General features: G+C 45.1%; 1 protein-coding gene across 3 annotated transcripts in view; it reads right to left on the reverse strand.

Moving 5' to 3' along the window:
• Positions 1-19,406, reverse strand: part of TMTC1 (transmembrane O-mannosyltransferase targeting cadherins 1) — a 243,731-nt gene extending 224,325 nt beyond the window's left edge. For 2 of the 3 annotated variants that reach the window (XM_037144874.2, XM_037144873.2), the window contains exons 1-2: positions 18,921-19,405; positions 1,727-1,904 (exon numbers count right to left, since the gene is read on the reverse strand). In XM_037144874.2, coding sequence (XP_037000769.2) covers positions 1,727-1,904; positions 18,921-19,228 — 486 coding nt within the window. In that variant the 5' untranslated portion in view covers positions 19,229-19,405. Of the gene's footprint in view, positions 1-1,726; positions 1,905-18,920 lie in introns of all 3 variants that reach the window. The other variant, XM_053661849.1, reaches the window with a different exon arrangement.
• Between the last annotated feature and the right edge of the window lie 605 nt (positions 19,407-20,011).

Here is a 20,011-nt window from a genome sequence, read left to right on the forward strand (position 1 = left end):
GCCAATGACAACTCAATCAGGTCCTCCTTAATTTGGCTGAAAGCAAATAATTTAAGCACACCCATCACTGTAGGTTCCTGTCACTAGTCATTCACTCTCATCGTTTCTCAGAAGTAAGGCAAAAAGGCTTTGCCAAGACTTTGCAAAGGACTATTACTTATGTCTCACAGTCTTCCACTCAGGGGTACCTTGTTCAGTCTAAGATATTCAGAAAAGGCTGGAAAAATGACCTTTAATACTGTAATATTTTAATAAAGTGACTTTTTAAAATTACGCCAAATACATTTTTGTCAAACTTGGGGCTTACAGATTTAGACTTTTGTTTGTAGAAAATGTCCATCTTACAGCCTACAACCAGTCCTCATTATCAAACCAATGGCCAAATCAAACTTCCTGAGTCCATTCAAATGAACATATTATTATGCATCCCCATGACATTCACTTCTGACTGCAGAACTTCAACACAGGACACCGTGCCTTATTCCCAGTAACATGCTCTAGTCTTCATAGGATTTGTATTGTATGAGACAGAAAGATAGGAAGCCCTACTTGGGGTTTATGATGCCTCAACTGAAGGAGACCTTGCTGACAACAATATATCAAATTGTTGGTTGCTTTGAGAGAAAAAGAGAAATATCAATGTGTTGTTTCAATTATTTATGCATTCACTGGTTAACTCTTGTACGTGTCCTGAGCAGGGACCAAGCCCCAAACCTAGGTGTATCGGGAGGAGCTATTCTAACCAACTGAGCTACCTGGCCAGGGTTCAAACTGTTTCTTTGTACGTGCCTTCAAAGTTTGGGCACCTGGTGCATAGTAAAGTTCTGATGTACAGGAGACATTTCTTTTTCTTCTCCTTTCTTCTCCTTTCCTCTCCTTTCCTCTCCTTCTCCCTCCCTTTCCCCTTCTCCTTCAAATTACAGAAGAGCAATTGAAAGGGGAAGAGGGAGAGGAGAACCAACTCAACACCTTTACCCCAGGTGTGTTCTTGGGCAGATCAACTTTAGCAAAAGTGTCCACATGCAAGTTGAGGCTCTAGAAACAATTGTTTTAAAACTGTGGTGTCCATGTCTTCCTTGGAAAGTCTCTGTCTACCCCTAGCAATAAACATAAAATAAATCAACTCTACTTAATGAGATGTGAAACAAGGTAACTTTGATAATGCCATGTTGGGGAAAGATTAAATTAGTATTTTAAAGGGGACCAGAGATCTAAACTATCTAACTTTATAAATACATCTCTCATCTTCCACAAAATAACTACACTTCATATTAGATAACTTGAAAAACTATGTGTTAGTCTCCTAACTTGAATGCCAGTCTAACTTTTTATAACCCTCCTCCCAGCACTTACAATTATGCATCGTAAATATCAGAGCACAAAGCAAAGTGAGAAAAGGCAGAGCAGGAACAATGACCCGGCATTAAGTATCTCAAAATTCTCCTTGTTGTTTAAAATGCATTAGGGCTTAAATTTCCTGCAAATGAAGAACAGTACTCACGCATTACTACCTGTAGTAATAACAGTGGTTATTTTGAAAAACAATTAAATCCTCGAGATACAATAAAGACCATTTGAACATTCAAAGTGAAACATTGTCAAGCAGAATTATATATATAATGATAAACATTTTAGTAGAGCTTTAAATTAACATGGTTTTGAAAGGAAAAGTCAATCAGTTTAGCTTTTTTTTGGGGGGGTCTCACTGAGTTCCAGTGACACTCACCGCTTCAGTATGAATCGGATGCACAGCAAAAAGCAACGCCGTAACAAAAGCAAGTCCACGATTCTTGAAGACAGTTTTGTCACACGTGTACATCAGCACAAGGGTCACCAGGCAGTGCAAAATTACATTTACTGCATGAAAGTAAAATGGGTTCATGCCAGTCAAAAATATGTTTAGCCTGTAACAAAAACACAAAAACAAAAACAATTAGCTACAAAAAGAAAAGCCACATAAGCACAAGGAAATCAGAGGGAATCTATCATTTTAAAAAGTGAGCTATTCAAATAATGATTTTTAAATGACTCCCAACCTCAGGCTACTCTATATACTTGAGTATCACTTTTTTCCTGTCTCTGAATTTTCCTGCCCACAGCAATCATTGCAAACACAATGCAAGTTATTTCAGAAGATTTTGTGGTCTTACAAGAAGGCAGGCAGATACGCGCTGATCCTATTTTCCTCTCTTTGTGGCCAATGGAAGCATCTCGACAACACTCTAGCTTCCCTGCTGGTTCTTCTTAGCAGCTGAGTGTTCAAAGGCAAGTCCACAGGGCCACAAGTCAGAGCCATAGCCAGTGGAGATGAGAAAGAAATCACAGGACTGTGACTGTGGCCACAGGTGGGACAAACCAGGCATAAAGGCGTTCTCTTACCCATGGTGCCACAGGAACCAAATTTCCAGATTATGCACCAGAAATCATCATTAATTCCCACCCCACAAGCAAGCATCCTATTACCAGTCACACCTGAATGTGAAAGGATGAGCAAAAGTATAACATTTCATGCTGTTGCAAAGGGTAAATTTTTCTTCTTTTTTTACAGTCAAGTAGAATTATACTGTGTACATGTGCTATAGTTATTTTATCCACTCATCTACTGATGGACACTTGGGGTGCTTCTATATCTTGGAGACCGTAAATAATGCTGCAATGAACATAGGGATGCACATGGTCTTTCAAATTAGTTTTTTTGGTTTCTTCAAATATATCCCCAGTAGTGGGATTGCTGGGTCAAAAGGCAGATCCACTTTTAATTTTTTGAAGTATCTCCATACTGCTTTCCACAGTCGCTGCCCCAACCTGCACACCCACCACCAGGCAAAGGGTTCCCCTTTCTCCACATCCTCACCAGCACTTGTTGTTTGTTGACTTTTTGATGATATAGCCACTCTGACAGGTATGAGGTATGATATCTCACTATGGTTTTAATTTGCACAATTGGAGAAGATTATGCGAAGTGAAATAAGCCAGTCATAGAAAGAGAAGTAGCATATGATTTCACTCATATGTGGAATCTAATGAACACACTGAACTAACAAGAAAAACAGAGACGGACTCACAGATGGAGAGCAGAATGACAGCTCTGGGGGGTTAGGGGGTGGAGGAATGGAGCACAAAGGAAAAAGGATTCATGGGCATGGACCACAGTGTGGGGATTGGGGGGGCATCTAAGGAGGATAAATGATAATGAAAAAATACATTAAAAATGAAATGAGAAAATAAATAAAAATAGAATAAAGGGGGGAAGCATAGCATTTCAGAATTTATATTAAATATTTCCCAATATAAATTCCCATAGATCTCAAATTCTGAATTCCAAGATTATGACAAAAAAGAGAAAGAGAACCACAAAGAGAAGGGAAATTTATTGTTGAACATCTTAAAAAATACTTTCCTGAGATAGAAGTGCAGAACAGAGAGACTTCAAAAGGTTGCCTTAAATTTAATAACAGGGCATAATGTCCCCAGCTGAGCCTGTGGGTTAGAGAAAAAGTACAGTCACACAGGGCGTGGTTCCTTTGCAAGGGGGCGGGGCTGGGGGCAGACACACCCTAAGTGGCACTGCCCATAGGTGTCTGTACTCCAGCCAATTTCTCCAAAACAGCAATCCCAATCTTTACTTTCCTGTCCTTGATCCGCTTCTTATAGAAATACTTCCTCTTTGCCAAAACAATCAAGAATGTAAAAGTCAATGTTAGCGATGACATAGGCATATTCTAAATATCAAACCTGGTTCATGTGCAGCTTTAACCTACAGAATTTTAAACAACTCAAGCTTTATTTGGACACATGAATCTAAATGTCATAGTTACTGATCGACTCCATTTTCATTCCCACTGAACTAAGCTTAGAAAAATGAATTGCCCTGTGGAGTCCAACTACGGGGCCCAGGAGTCTGCCCACAGCTCAGAATCCTTAAGACATGAAGGAGATTGGTGTGAAATAACTCACCCAAAGGGAAAGAGGAGCCAGCAGTGAACTAGGAGACTGGCAGGTGCAACTAAAAAAAGGACAGCAGTGTCCTGTGACAATGTAAGAGAACCCACACATAGTGAGAGAGCCACTGGCAATCAGAAAGCCAGGGATGGAGGAACCGTGAGGAGGGTCAAACCAAGTCCTCATCCCCAGACAACTTGGGTACAGTTCCCTAAGAGCCCATGTCTCTGAGGTTGATCATACACCGTTTTCCACATCATCAGGCTGAGAGTTCCAGGCCAACTAAGCCATTAATTTAACACTACGACCTGTGACTTTGAGAGGAATGAGACAATCTCACATCGGGTTAGTGGACGTCTCTGGGCCACACTGGAAAAAGAGTTGTCTGGGGCCACACATTAAGTACACAAACATTAATGAAAACTGATGAGCAAAAAAAAAATGGTTTTAAGTAAATTTACAATTTTGTGTTGGGCTGCATTCATAGCCCTCCTGGGCCACATGTGGCCCACAGGCCACAGGGTGGACACCCCTGGTTGTCACTATGTACCAAAGGCTTTAAAAATACATACCCTTTGACCAAAAAGTCCACTTCTAGAAATTTTCCATTAGGAAATAACAAGAAAAGTATTTCAATAATTATATACACACATACATGTAATATTGGGACACAGTAAGAAATGTATACTTTGCTCTTCATTCTGACTTCTGGTCAGAGATATGGAAACTTCTATAATTTCCTAAGCAATGAAGATGCTAGGAGCATCTTTCACTCTAACATTTGGTCTCTGTCCCCAGGTCCTAGCACAGAGCTCCTAAATTGCTGGAAATGCCCTGGGTGATAGACATGTCTTTTGTTCTAATAAGGTGACTCTTGGTGGACTCCTGGATAGTTTCAAGATGGGGGCTGGCCACCAGAAGAAAGACCAAGCCATGACTGGAAATTTCAGCCCCACCCCGCAACCTCCAGAATAGGAAGAGGGGTTGGAGATCAAGCATAATAATTGATTATGGTTACATGATGAAGCTTCCATAAAAATCCCTGAACCAGGGTGCAGAGAGCTCCCAGGCTAGTGAACACATCCGCATGACAAGACGGTCCAGCACCCCATCCTGAAGGAGACAGAAGCTCTTGTGCCTCAGACTCTCCAGACCTTGCCCAATGTATCCTTTCGTCTGGCTATTCACCTTTAACCACACCCCTTATTATATAACAAACAGTACACATAAGTGTCTCCCTGAGTTCTGGGAGCCAATATAGTGAATTACTTACTGAACCCGAGGAGCGGTCACAGGAATTTCCAATTTGTAGTCAAGTTGGACAAAATGTAGGTAACCTAAGGACCCACGACGTATGACTGACATTTGATGCGGAGGCAGTCTTGTGGAACTGAGCCATTAACCTGGGGGATCTGATGCTAATTTCAGGTTGACAGTGTCAGAATTAAATTGAAATGTCCTACGCCCCGCTGGTGTCAGAGAATTGGTGGGTTTATCAGAGAGTAAAGCCGCACACCTGGTGTCAGAAGCTGTGAGTGTGAGTGGAGGAAGAAACAGGAGTCTTCTTTTCGTTGCACGAGGATGCATCTCACTGTTAGTTATGAAAATGAGACAGCAAGACATCTAATAGGCCAAACCCCCGATGCATTTGGCTATGATACTGTAGATAACTTGGGATCACAAATAACTGCGCTGGTTTTAAAAAGGGGACAAACGATGGGTTATTTTTCAAAAATATTCATTTTTCAGCCATTTGAAAAGGAAAAAAAGCATCATTAAGGATAGTGCTATTATTACTATATCACCACACTTTTATGAGGCACTTAAAATCATTCCTTTCCCCTTCTAAAAAGGACAGAAATTGGTAGGCATGAGTCGCCCCGGGGTCCATGTAGCTGAGATGCACAGGTGCCATCCATACGGATTATTATTTCTGGAAACAGGTTAGGACAGAGTGCCTGGTGTTTTTAGTGAATTCAATCAGATCCCAGAAGGAAAAACTAAACTGCGACGGGGCCCCACTGTGGTAAGAAGGTGAAGGTACGCTGGTGTCTCACGTGGAGCCTAACCCTGGCAACTACGCTCTGGGAAATCTCCTGGAACCTAGAGTTTGGAGAGTCCCCCACAATGTGGAGAGACCCCTGCAAACTATACACGAGCTCAAAACAAAATGATAACAAAATTTCAGAACTTACCCTTTTTGTGAGCACTGGGAAAAAATCTCTGGCTTTGGGAGCCAACAGGAGTTCACAAACAGGAGGTTTAACTGATCGACCTCGTATGTTAATAGGCCAGAGGATGAGAGAGACACAGCACATCTTACACAGGCATTTACCAAATCTCTCAGACCCTCCTCACATGCAAGATGGAATAAGATAGATGTGCAGCTAACACAGAGAGCGGTGAATAATAAATCAATGTCTCTTGGGATGGAGACCTCCAGTGCACGTCACAGGATTCTGCTATTATCTCTGGTCTGCCGATACTTTCATCAAAGACTTACATGAGTCTGCAGTGCATGCCAACCAAGCTTGCAGGAGATCTGTAACTTGGAAGGAGAATTACTGCACTGTGGGGGCTGACCGATGGACATTCACGGGGGTTTAAATGCCTGAAGTTGTTAATTAATTCTAACACAGAATATGGGTAACAGTAAAGACCCACATTTAGGCATAAAAAAACCAAAATATTTACAATTTGATTAAAACTCTACATGGGGTATTCTTCAAGGGCTATTGGTTTGCCCTGAACTCAAAGAGTTGTTGTGTCTTGGATACTGAAACAGACCAAACCACCAACAGCGGGGCAGGGAAGTCATAGTCACTTTCTTTCAAGTACAGTTTTTTGTCTATTTTTCCCAGCCCCCCCTCTTCCCCCCCCCCCTCCCTAAAAGAAAATACCAATATCTCATTTAACAGGAAGCTAAAAAACAAACAAGTCAAACTATTCTTCACTTCGATTCACTCCAACAGATATTTATTGAGTGCCTACTACACGTCAGGTACGACGCACGGCCCAGAGATACAAAGAGGAGACACGGCACCTGCCACCAACGCGTTAACAGCACAGTGAAAGAAAGAGTGGCACTTGAACTCATAATGAATGGTTAGTTTTTAAATTCTGGCAATGGGAAAACCTACCAGGTGCAGAGACAGGTAGAGGTATTCTACCTGCAGGCAGGAGTGGGAAGGTGGGTGGCATTTCATGAGAGACAGCAGCCCCTTCAAGTGCTATTTAAATGCAGAAGCACCTTACGGGAGAGCTCTAGGGTGCTGGAGGGATGGGAGGGTCTCACAGGAAGGTAAACTTGAGGAAATCAAGGGTGCTCAGCCTCGAGAAAGATGACAGAAATGACACCAAGTTCTCCAGGGGAAAGGATCTTTGCCATATTTAAGGTTATATCCCCAGTGACTAGCACAATGCATAGTTTCTGGTTGTCACACAAGAAGTATTAGAAATGAATGGATGGAAGTAGGAATGAATGAATGAATGAAATATTGAAGGAATATACTTATTCTAAGTAGCTCCCAGAAGGGAATCAATCTATGATCCAATAATAATGTTGCAAACACTGTCCAAGAGCTTAGCTGGCAAATTGTTTCACCTCTATACATTTTCTTTTTTTGTAATATCAGCATTTTTAAACAAGTGGTTTCATATAAAAAATATTCAGCTTCTCTTCAAATATCAGACCTGGCAACTCTGGGCTTACATAGCTGCATGGAAATATTTGTGTTCCCATTTAGATGGAACAAGAAGTCACCATTTGCCACAGTGCCTGCCAGCTTCTTAGAGGCAGACTTCAGCTCAGAGAAAGACTATCTGAAGCTAGAATATCTGGATACTATGGTATTGCATAACCATGAACGTCCATGCAGATGTGTGATAACAGCCTACCTTTAAACACCATCGATAAAGAACAGCCTCTCAAGGTCCACATCACCCTGAATGTACCTTCATTACAGCATTTACTCAATTTCCTTAAACTCTTTTACCACATTCTTCAAATATTGCAAGCATTTTTCATGCATTGTGAGAACTTAATTTCTTTTCATCACTGTATCCATCGCACTTAGCACATAGCAGATTCTAAATGAAAACTTACCGAGTGAACAAATAAAACTTACAGTAACTTGGAAGCTGGAACAGACTGCCTTTCCCTTCCAATGCTACAACCTCTTTTTTATTTGATTAAGCCTTCATTTCTCCTTTAAAGCTAGGCCAATCAACAGGAAACAAAATATTTTTTCTGAAATAATCGTAGTAATCACATTTGGCTGGTTGGTTGAAAGCCTTCCAGATTTTGACAAATATGAACACAGAAAGCCCGCCCTCCTTCTGAACTCCTCTGCCTCCTCGTAAAACGTCCTGGAAAGGTGGAGCCACACTGAGCTCACAGAAATCAGAAGGTGCCAGTCCCCAGGAAAGGCCACAGGGTCACACAGTTTGGCACCGAGAAGTCTCGGAAGAGGGATGGACAGGGGAGAAGAGAGAGCCTTTGGCTGCCCTGCTGTCTCCTCACTCTCATTGCCCAGAGCTCTAGGAAATGCCCATTCCTCTCGTCTAAATTTCTTCTTTGAAAAATAGCTCTGGTTCAGAAAACCAAAACCAAGCTATGTCTCAGCAAGTTCTCCTAGGGACTACACTGGGGCCCTTCCTCAAGGGGACCCCCCCTCCACCTCAGTCAGACAGCTCTGCCTTCAGGAAACTGTCAGAGGTCTGGAAGATGCACACGAGGTCCTGACTCTCTACTGTGGTGGGTTTTTTTTTTTTGGGGGGGGGTCTGAACTTGACGTTTTTCTGGTATACAGATCAAGCAACATTAAAGAGGGCTGACCATCTACTTCATCTCCCGGACAACACAAATCATAAGCCACTACCAATGATCTTTGTGGGTCAAAACATTCTGACTACCACTGCATCCCTGCAGCCTCATGGCGATGCACTCCGCCTTGTCTTTGGCAGCAGAGCTCTCTCTGCAGCTTGGCCTCTGGCACTCCAGGACCCCAGCACCCCCACTGAAGCCAGAAAGCCCACCTCACTGGCAGCATCTCCCACATCACATTTTGCCTTCAGGAAAGAGCTAACGCAGAGCTTCTCAAAGTTGTAGGTGCTCCCTCACCAATGCGTTTCTCAATGTCTCCATGAAGGGAAATCACCTGGTCCTCTCAGGGCATAAAGGAGAGAAATGGGTGGCCGGTGTGTGCAGGCAGCATGTAATAAGTGAAGCATCCTAAGATTACTCCCTCAAGGAGCTTTGGGATTCCTTTCTCTCATTATGGCACCTCAACTTCATTAAATACAGGTTTCCACTGAGCCCCAGTGGTTCCCAGGATTCTGAATCACCTAGTATGGAAGCTACAGTTGCTGATTCCCTGATCCCATCTCAAGATATTCTTAGTCAGTAGATCTAAAATGGGGCCCAGAGAGCTGCGAGCGAGCCAGTGACTCAAGACAGGTGATGCTCACTCATCACAGAGACACGGTCTCAAACCTTACGGGAAGGTTACGCACGGTTGCCATGCTTACCAGAAAAACCAAGTTTTCTCAGTAATAACACATACATTCTTTTCCAATAAAAACTACAAACCAGGGAAGAGAAAAATTAAATGTGGCCCTTATCATCTGTCTCCACCGTCTCAAACGATGGGTCTCCCAACACTTCCCTGGTGAGTTTCCACAGCTCAATACCAAGCACACAGTATATTTTCCTGTCTTTTCCCTTCATCATTCATTTTTCTTCTACACATCTCTTGCTCTCATCATTCTCTCAAATGCTTGCAAGTGGTTTCCATAGTCCTCTTACGTCATTTAACCAATAAATAACAACACCTGGTTCGTCTCATTTTTCCTCTAAGACGATCTCTTTGGCCCTTAATCATTTTGGTTGCTTCCCTTCTGCATTCCCTTCAGTACCAGGAACAAATCAGCAAATCATCACCACTTAATGTATCTCCATAACCAAAGGATGTGACTTGCAGGTGCCATTGCACACAACAGGATGGAGGAAAGACGGTATTCTGAGACAAAAGCAAAATTCGTGGATTTTGTTTGAGCTCAAGACATCACGTTTCCACCTGGCTATCAGGAAATTACAGGAAGGAAAGAGGAAGGGGAGCTGGTCAGGAGGAGACCACGCCCCGTACAGTGGGCAGTTATGGTCACTGTTACCACGTACGTACTCTGACTAACAACTACATCAAAGAGACAGAAAACTGAGGACAGGAAGATCAGTAACCACATCTAGAAGACAGCAAGTCCCAGAAGAAAATCTTCAAAAAGAGAGGCAGCAAATAATGAAAATTAACAGATCAACACTGAGTTATAACTGGTTAGTTATAACTCTAAGTTGTCGATTTTTAACAATTTTTTTCCTTTAAAAGGTACACGTTTGGTGGAGTTCCTGGATGTGATGCAGTTTTGACGCTGACTGCCCAGAGTTCGTGCCGATTTCACAACGGAGGCCAACGTCCTGTACAAGACTCCCCTCACTTCAGACACCAGCGGCGACTTAAATGGCCCGAAGCCACCTGCAGGTGTGACAAACTGGCCACAATTTCAGGGGTTCCTACAGCTCTCTCAGACTCAATGATTTGCAAGAATAACTTAGAGAATTAAAGAGAACACTATACTTGCGATTATAGTTTTATTATTAAAAATACAAATCAAAACCAGTCTAAAGAAAAGACTCATGGAGTGAGGTCTGGGAAAGTCTTAAAAAGAAACCATCCGTGTCTTCAAAAACATCGCCCTCTCTGAATGCTGAAGTAAGATTACCAAGCAGGGAAGCTTGACAGAGCTTCAGGGCTGAGTTTTTCATTGAGGCTGCATTCCGCAGGCTGACTCACCCAATCACTAGCCACGTGAGTGGACTCAGCCTCCAGCACCCCTTTCCCTTCCAGGAGGCTACAAGGTTGGGATGATATGTAACTGTCAGTCTCAGCTCCCTAATCATATGATTGGTCTTTCAAGCATGGCCAGCCCCCATTCTGAAACTATCTGGAGGCCTACCATGAGTTTGCTCCTCTTTAGCATGAACTGGGGTGTGGCCCCGGGGCCCACATGAACCACAGAGGCACTCCTAGCACTCCGGAAATTCCAAGGTCTAGGATCTACCTCAGAGGAACCTGGGACAAAGACCAGAACAAAGACAAATTCTGTATTGAGCAAAACTCAGGGACAGGAAGTCACAGTCATCACAGTTCCCTTGAGAAAATATTGTTGGGTCCTTAGACTCCATTTGATACAACCAGAAATGATAATTCATGTCTACCTCACTGGCTGGAAAAAATGACCACTCTTTGCAGACCACAGAACACTGGCATGGATGATCTTTAGTCCCCTGAGAGCAGGGTGTGGAAAGAACCCCATGTAATTCTGGCGTTTGCCTCAGAAGGTACAGTTGCTATGTCCAGCCTTAAACTTGAGAGCAAGCACCCAACAACCATCACACTTTAGAAGGCCAAGCAAGAGGAGTCTGATCCAAAAGTGCTCAAGATCCTCATTCTTCGCAGTCCCAGCCTCAGCAGGTTACAACAGAGGGCCGCCCTGCCCCTTCCAGAATCAAAGCCGCCTCTTCACCTTCCAGTAACCAAAACCCACTGGAACCATCTGTGTGTGTCCTGGAAATCCCTTGCCTGCCTCCACTTTTCTCTTTGACAGAGGAAGATAAATAAGGTACATAAGCCAAGAAATAAGTCCAGCAGACTTTTTTCTCTACATTATAACCCTATTTAAATATTTACCTGAAGAAGTCAAGCATTCACCAAAACGACAAATTCATTTTTATTTTTTTATTTTATTTTTTATTGATTATGCTGTTACAGTTGTTCTATTCTCCCCCTTCTTTCCCCTCCACCTTACCCCACCCCCGTCCCCACCATTACCCTCCCTTTCGACGAATTCATTTTTATAACTACTTTATTGAGCCCCTACTTTGCACACCAGAAACTGTTCAAGGTGCTAAAGAAGCACCTCGTGCTCACGTGGCGGTGAGAGGAGATAAAATCTAACAACAAATGTATGAGGCCAGGGTGCAGTGAGGGCTAGAAAGGTAAAGACGGTAAGAGAGGAAGGATGGAACATGGAGGAATGTCTGCTATTTTAGGTTGGGCGGGCCAGGGAAGGGCTCTATGATGAAGTGACATTTGAGCAGAAACTGAAGATGGCGAGAGAGCAAGAACGCACAGATCAGGGGAGCGCATTCCAGGAAGAAGAGACAAGCGCAAAGGCCTGGCCGCAGACCTGCCAGACCTGGAAGCAGCAGGTCCAGCCTGCGTAAGGAACGGGACTGCGGCTCACAGAGCAATGACGTAGACAGAATGCCGTTGATAGGTCAGAGGTCAGAGAGGCAGCCAGGGGTCAGATCGAACAGGGCCTTGTAGAAGAGAAACTACTGCTCATCACTCGGAAAAGGAACGCGGCCACCGCTTTGGCATGATCGAACATTCCTCACCTCCCTCTTCATGTAGAATGACTACACATTCAACGTTAGAAAAAACAGGAATATAGCTCCAAAGGAAGATAAAAAAAGACATTTGTTGGTTGGAAAAAGAAAAAAAAAAGACTGCTTCAAAAGATGTTCTCCAAGCCTTCATTCAGAAACTCACCTACAAAAACCCTCATGAATCAAAAATATAGTCCTCTCATTTTCCAACCCTCCCACACCACCAGACTGCGGTCTACAGCTCCTTGCACATCTAAAGCACATTCCAAAAGGCAGCGACCAACCTTCTCCGCCTATAGAAACAGTAACCTCAGTTCAGCATGGAGTTTTCAGAAGACATTTACTAAATTTTTCTCTAGAAAATCTTTTTTGCCTCCAATCATACTTTTCCTTGGCTTTATCCATCCCTGAACAGCCTAAACAGCCTAGTCAAACATCCTGAACAATCTTACCTCGTCTCCTATCACAGACTTAGAAAACAAACTTATCAGTCTTGTAGCAGTAACCCCTTCAAATGAATTCCCATACAGGTCACATCTAAAGGAGCAAAGCCAAAGGGAACATGCCACTGTTTCTTTTAGGTTTTGAGCATAGAGGCTAAAGCTGATTTTCATGGTTGACATATCATGTGTGACTAAAAGGTGCAAACTGCTGCAAAAAAAAAACAAAAACAAAAAAACTCTGAAGATCCAAACATTAAAATACTGCAAATCCTTACAGCTGCACATATTAAGATATTCTGCTATTTTTAACTCTGACATTTTAAACGACCCACTTTCCCTCTTATGGTTTATATTCCCATCAGAAGCATTCAATAAAATAAAAATTTATAGCAAACTAGTAGAATACTATCATCAAGTAGCCTAAACACAGAGAGAAAGACTGTAAGCTCCTTTAATTTGCCTTAATTTTCTCATCTTTAAAATGGAAAACCCACTGGTTCTCCCTTGTTAAAGGAAGCTTTGATTGCTTCCTGGTATGTAATGCTACTGCTAAGGGTCCAGCAGGAGCTTCTTCTCAAAAGGAAGGGGCGAGGGAGGAAATAAAATAAAAGCTGAGCACCCAGCAAATGAAAGTCAAGGCCTTTTATCAAGGCGGGTGTTCCAGGCACCATGGCTTTGGTTTTGTGTCAATCCAGGGTCTAGAGTGTGTTTCTCCTGATCCCAGAGTTAAAAACAGGTCATGGCCAGTGCAGGATAAAGAAGCAAAATAAAAATGGTTACTTTTTTTATGGCCAGTGCAGATTAACTTTTCACAGATGTTTTGATTTTGCTCTACAGTGGTCCAAAAATATTCCTGTGAGCTCTTGGAAACGATCTTATGAAAAGGCTGAATAAAAATTAGACCAAAACCAGAAATTCATTAGAATTTTAAATTCACTTCAAGGAGCACAAAAAGATGACCATTTGTGTCAGTTAAGGTTTGACTACAGAAGCAGAACCATTGGGAATGATACAACAGAAGGGACTTAGTCTAGAGATTTGACCTTTCATAATTGTGAGAGCTGGTTAATAGACTCTGGAAGACAGCTGCTTCTGTGTCTGTAATAGAAGTGGGAAGTCAGCAGGAACTGGGGAGGGGTTGGCAGACACACTTGGAGGAAAGGAAAGGAAGGATGACCTGGAACCCATGAAGATGAACTAGAACATACCTCTACTTCTTAAAGCCTCTAAGGCTCCAACTGTAGTAACGCGAATGGCTTGCAAACAGGCTGGCATCCTTCCCCAGAGAGCTGCACACCCACCTGCACCATGATTCCAAGTAGCTAATGGAGATCTGGGGAGCTCTGGAGGAGCTGTGGGCCTGGCTCTAACTGCACACCACCGGGCAGGTTAGCCATAGTGCCTAAGGCTGCAGTAGTACCAAAACCTACACCAACCTTCTCAGTGGGAGCATGGCCACTTCACTTTCACTTTCTAAATCTCTAAGAAATTTCTTTTGTGTCTAACTCCAACTCAATACAACACAGGAAAGGAATTTCCAGGAAACACTGTTCCGATTTAGCTAAAACAAAGCCACCACATCTTGATAAGCTGCCTTCATTTCCCATTGTGCCCTGCCCCGCAAACTGGTAAAAGAAGACACCCTGATAAGCCATTTCCTCACTTCAAATTCAGCCAATTTCTTATTTGAGAAAAATTGTGAATAGTATCTTTCTAAACAAGCAAGCATCTTTACATACAATAACAAGCACTATGCATCTTTACTCATTTATTCATTGTTTATTTTTTTAAAAAAGATTTTACTAATTCATTTTTAGAGAGAGGGGAAGGAAGGGAGAAAGAGAGGGAGAGAAGCATCAACAGGTGGTTGCCTTTCATGTGCCCCTTACTGGCGACCTGGCCTGCAACCCAGGCATGTGTCCTGACTGGGAACTGAACTGGCGACCCTTTGGTTTGCAGGCTGGCTCTCAATCCACTGAGCCACACCACCCAGGGACATTAATGGTTTATTCTTAAGGGAATGTCTAGCTCTCTATATGTATAATATTCATTCACTGAATCAAAGATAACATAGTACTTTTAATAAAATAATAGATTTGAGTTTTACACTGGGAAACATCCTGTAAAGAGGATAAAAAGACAAGCTATAGAGTGGGAGAAAATATTTGCCAAGCACGTATCTGCCAAAGGACGTGTACCTACACTAAATATTAAGACTACAGTGTGTGTGGCTTTTTTTGTGATCCACAAAAAAACCCTGAATATGCAAAAAAGAACAATCCCAGAGGCATCACACTTCCACATTTCAAAATGTATTCCAAAGCTACCATAATTAAAATAGTGTGGTATTGGCATAAAAACAGGCACATAAACCAAAGGAAAAGAACCAAGAAGAGCCCAGAAATCAACATACGCATATAGAGTCAAATGATCTTCAACAAGGGTGTTAAAAACATACGATTAGGAAAGGATAATCTTTTCATAAAAATGGAATTGAGAAAATGTCTACACACAAAAGAAAGAAGTTGAACCCATATCTTACACCATATACAAAAATCAATTCAAAATGTATTAAAATTTTTAATATGAGACCTAAAACTGAAACACTCCTAGAAAAAAGGCATAGAGGGAGAAACTTCATATTACAGGCTTGGCAATGGATTTTCAGGTAGGCCATCAAAAGCGCAAGCAATAAATGCAAAATTAGACAACTGAAACTACACCAAATTAAACAGCTTCTGCACAGCAAACAATCAACCAAGCAAAAGGGCAACCTGCGGAACAGGGGAAAACATGTGAAAGCCACATATCTAAGGTTATTAATAATCTAAAAATATAAGAAACTTTTATAACAATACAAAAACAAATAACCTGATTTGAAAATGGGTGAAGGACATAAGTAAACATTTCTCAAAAAAACACATACAAATGGCCAACAGGTACACGAAAAAATGATAATATCCTAATTATCAAAACACAATCATGCAAATCAGAACCACAGTGAGGTATTACCACACACCTGTTAGGATGGCTTTTATAAAAAATAAAAGAGATAAGTGTTAGCTTGGCAAAAATGTGGAAAAATTCAACAATCTGGAACCCTTGTACCCTATTGGTAGGTACGTAAAATGGTGCCATCACTTTGGAAAACAGGTTAAAGGATCCTCAAAAACTTGGAAATATAATTATGATATGATCCAGCAACCCTACTTCTGTGTGTATATCCAAATAAGTTGAAATCAGAATCTTGAAGAGATATATGCACGTCCATGCTCATTCCAGTGTTATTCACAATAAGCAAGACATGGAAACAAACCACTGAAGTGTCCAATGTCAGATGAATGGATAAAGGAAAGTGGTATATGCATACGATGGGTTATTCAGCCTTTAAAAAAAACAGAAGGAAACCCTGTTCACCTATGTTGCCATGTGTGACCACACAGATGAACCTGGAGATCATTATGCTAAGTCAAGTCTGCCACTGGCAGAAGTCCACTCGTGAGGTATCTAAAATAGTGTAACCTGTAGAAACAGATCAGGAAATGGCAGCTGCCCAGAGCGGGGCTGGGAGAGAGCAGCCGCTGCTGCACAGTTTCAATAATTCAAGAGAAGTGGGTGGGAGAGGCCCCGGACGGCACGGTGCCTGATTGTGACAATGCTGTGCTTCCACTTGGAGATGGTAAGTCTCCCACTGTGTTCTTACCGGAATAAAAATAAAAGTAAAAAATTTTAAATAGTTCCAAATTCTCAAAGGTTTTTGTTCAAGTGGGCCTAACTTAAGATACAGTTGAAACAGTCTGCATGTATTTCAAAGGCCACTTGGTGTTTTTACCAATTGCCTAAAATAAAAATCGTAAGGGCATAATCTATGTAAAGCACCTAGGCCAACGCTCGGATCACAATGAAGAGGCAGTCAGTGTGATTTTCTGTCCCTCCTTGCAACAGTCTGTAGAGCTGTGCGGGTCTAGCGTGGTTTATGCCACCCCTTCTGCATGCCCAGATTTTTGCTGTTGCATCAGTGGTGCCATTTAGCCTCAGGTGACCATGTACTAAGGAAACTTCCAGGTCTTATTTAAATCCACGCCTGTGTGTACAGAAAGATTAGTGTGCTTTCTGTTTCTGAAGAGGAACCCATCCTTTCCAATTAGTGCTCTGTTGCACCCTAGGTTTGCAACTCAACCTTCTCAAAATAAATCTTTTATAAGTATAAATTGCATAGCCAGTAAGATGCAGTATTCAACGAGCAATGCATCTCAGGCACCAAGCTGCTTTTTATAACTGGTGGTTACAAGAGTTGTCCCTGCTCCCCGACTCCCCTTCTCCTTTGCCCCTGTTCTGCCACCTCCCTGCTAACTTTCCTCTTCAGTGGCCTTGGCTCATTGTCTACTCCCCTCCTGCCCTCTTTTCTTCTGCCCCTGACATCTACTGCATTAATTAAAACTAAATAAAATATAACAAAACTTTTTAGAGAGTCAAAGAAGTGAAAACACCCTTCCTCACCCTCCACCAATTGGGCAGAAGCATTTGACATTGGCCTTTTTAAACGGAAAATACTCAGAACAGGGACCTTCGTGGCTATTGTAAGTCTCGCACACCTCATGCTGTGAGCGTCAGCACCTTAAATTAGCAGACAACCCTCACTGTAATAGATGAAAAATTTGACCGGTTAGGCAGGTCAATCTAACGTTAAACATTTATATTTGTGCCATCTAAGGAGATGTTTAAGAAACATTTGGAAAACTGAAAGTACTGAGCTACTCAGTAGCTGGAGCCCCCCCCCCCCCCCCCGTGAGGTCTTTTGACAGGTGACTCTGATGACTTAGAAAAGGAAACCATAGCAATTGGCAACGATTCAAGGGCTTTTAACTTTCAGCTGAAAACCAGAACCACTTTCCAAGAGGACAAATGTTTATAAAATATTCTCTTCCGAGTCAAATGTGCAATTTCCTCACCCTCCTTAAAACATTACACTTTCAATGGAAAGAATGAAGTCAAAAGCCCGTGAATTGTTGCCAATTGCTACGGTTTCCTTTCCTAAGTCATCAGAGCCACCTGTCAGGAGACCTTGGCCTCCAGGCCAGAGCAGGCTTTTCAAATTGTCTCAAATAATCATTACCGTAAAGACGGGCTCATATTACACCTGTTAAAAAAAAAAAAAAAAAGGCTTAAAACGCTGATGACACTGGACATTTTTTCAATAGTTTTATCCGAGACATTATAAGCTCAAATGCTGAGCCAAATTATAAGGGGTCTGAATCAGGCTCATGGTGTATGACAGCACTTCCCTCGAACCAGCCCTTCTCCCCTTCCACCTGAAGCTAGTCCTCTTTTAAATTGAAGAAAATTCTCCACCCCACGAAACTCTGGCGTTTCCTCGGTCCCTTTACACTTGATTCACACCAGAAATGCTGAATCACGACTCCGAGGTTGCAAAAGTATTTCGACCGGGACGCCAGGGTCCCCAGAGGATCCCACGCATCTGCACGCCTTTCCTTTGCACCTTCCGAAGTCTAAACCGGGCTCTTTCCGCACACGGGAGAGGTGCTGGGAGCGCAGGTCCAGAAAGAGCCTCTGCTCGCTCCGCTGCTTCTCCCCCAAACTCATCACGCAGCCCTGGCAGCTCCAGGCTCCCGCCTCGCCTCCTCGGAACGCGACCCCTAAGGAACTAACCCCCCCACCCCCGCCAACTGGAAGCTGCAAAACACCTCCGAGAAATTCCCAACTTGGAAGCATCGCCACCCCAGCCACCGGTTCGGGGCTCCGCGGGTCCGCACTTGACCACGTTCGGGCAGGGGCGGGGGACGCGGAGACGGCGCCTCCAGCCCGGCTCCAGCCCTCGCCCTCCGAGAGCCCAGACTCTTGGGAAACTCCATCGCAACTCCCAGCCCGCGCCTCCCCGACCGCCTGGGAGCCCAGAGAATCGGGGCCAAGGTCCACGGAGCCGCGCGGGGCGGACAGCCCGGAGAGGAGGGAGGGGCAGGGGCTGCGCGAGAAGAAACGCCCCCCGCGCTCGTCCGGCAACTTCTCGCCGCCCGGCCCGCGAAGTGCGGAGCGGCGGCGGCGGCGGCGTGCGCGCGGCGAGGACTCACTTGAAGGTGAGGACGCAGAGCGGCCGGTAGGACTTGTGGCTGGTGTTCTCGGCCATGCCCTTGCCCCAGAAGTCGTTGGCGAAGATGCTCCAGCGGAGCGGGGTGCCGGGCCGCAGGTCGGGGTTGTTCACGATCGCCCACACGTCGTCGTGCACGAACTCGCCCTGCAGGGAGCGGCCGTAGCACAGGCAGCTCGCCCCGGCCAGCAGCGCCGCGGCTCCGGCCGGCGCGAGCCCGCAGTCCCGCCGCCGGGAGGGCTCGCGGTCCTCTCCGCCGCCGCCGCCTCGGGCAGAGCTTGTCACCACCATCGCGCCGCCACCGCTGTCCTGGCCTCCGCCGGGCGTCTGGCATCCTCCCCGGCCGGGGCCCCGGCGGCGCGCGGCGGCTGCCTGGAGGGGGGCTCGGGCATGACGCGGCCGCTGAACCTGCCGCCGGCGCCCCGCGCTGCGCCGCCCGCGCCTCCGAGTTGGCCCAGCTGCAAATAAACAGCAGTCCCCCCGCCTCCCCGGGCCGCCGCCGCCTCCTCCGCCCCACTGCGCATGCCCCGCTCGCTCCGGGCTCCGCCGCCCCCCCCCCCATCCCGGGACCCGGGCCGCTGCCCCGCGCCCGCCGCCCGCGCCGCGCTCGCCGCAGGGCTCCGTCCCCGGCGCTGCGTCCCCCGGCGGCGGCAGTTGGCGCGCAGGTGGAGCGGCGGTCGTGGCGCGGAGCTGCCGGGTTCCCGCCCGCCCGGCCCCCAGGACCACCCCATCCTTTCTCTCCCACCCCTGCCGGGGCCGAGGACCGGGTCCCGCAGCCCCCGCCGCCCCACAGCCCCCGCCGCCCCACAGCCCCCGCCGCCCCGCAGCCCGCCCTCAGAGGCAGAAGTGGCCGCTGCCCGCCGGGAAGTTGCAGGCTTTTCAGCACCCGGGACAACAGCAGCGGCGACGCCTGGGGACCCGCTTTCCCGCCCTGTGCCCGCGCTCGGTCCCGTCGCCCGAGCCCCATCACCTTCCCTGGCCTTTCCGGCCCCGCAGCCGGCGCTGCGCCCCGCGGTTGCGGCGTCGGGCGGAGGAGTCCGCGGGGAGCGGGGCTCCCGGAGTCCCTTCCCGCAA

The sequence above is a fragment of the Artibeus jamaicensis genome, unplaced genomic scaffold (assembly GCF_021234435.1).
Source record: "Artibeus jamaicensis isolate MK-2021 breed Jamaican fruit bat unplaced genomic scaffold, CSHL_Jam_final contig_233, whole genome shotgun sequence".
Lineage (NCBI taxonomy): Eukaryota > Metazoa > Chordata > Mammalia > Chiroptera > Phyllostomidae > Artibeus > Artibeus jamaicensis.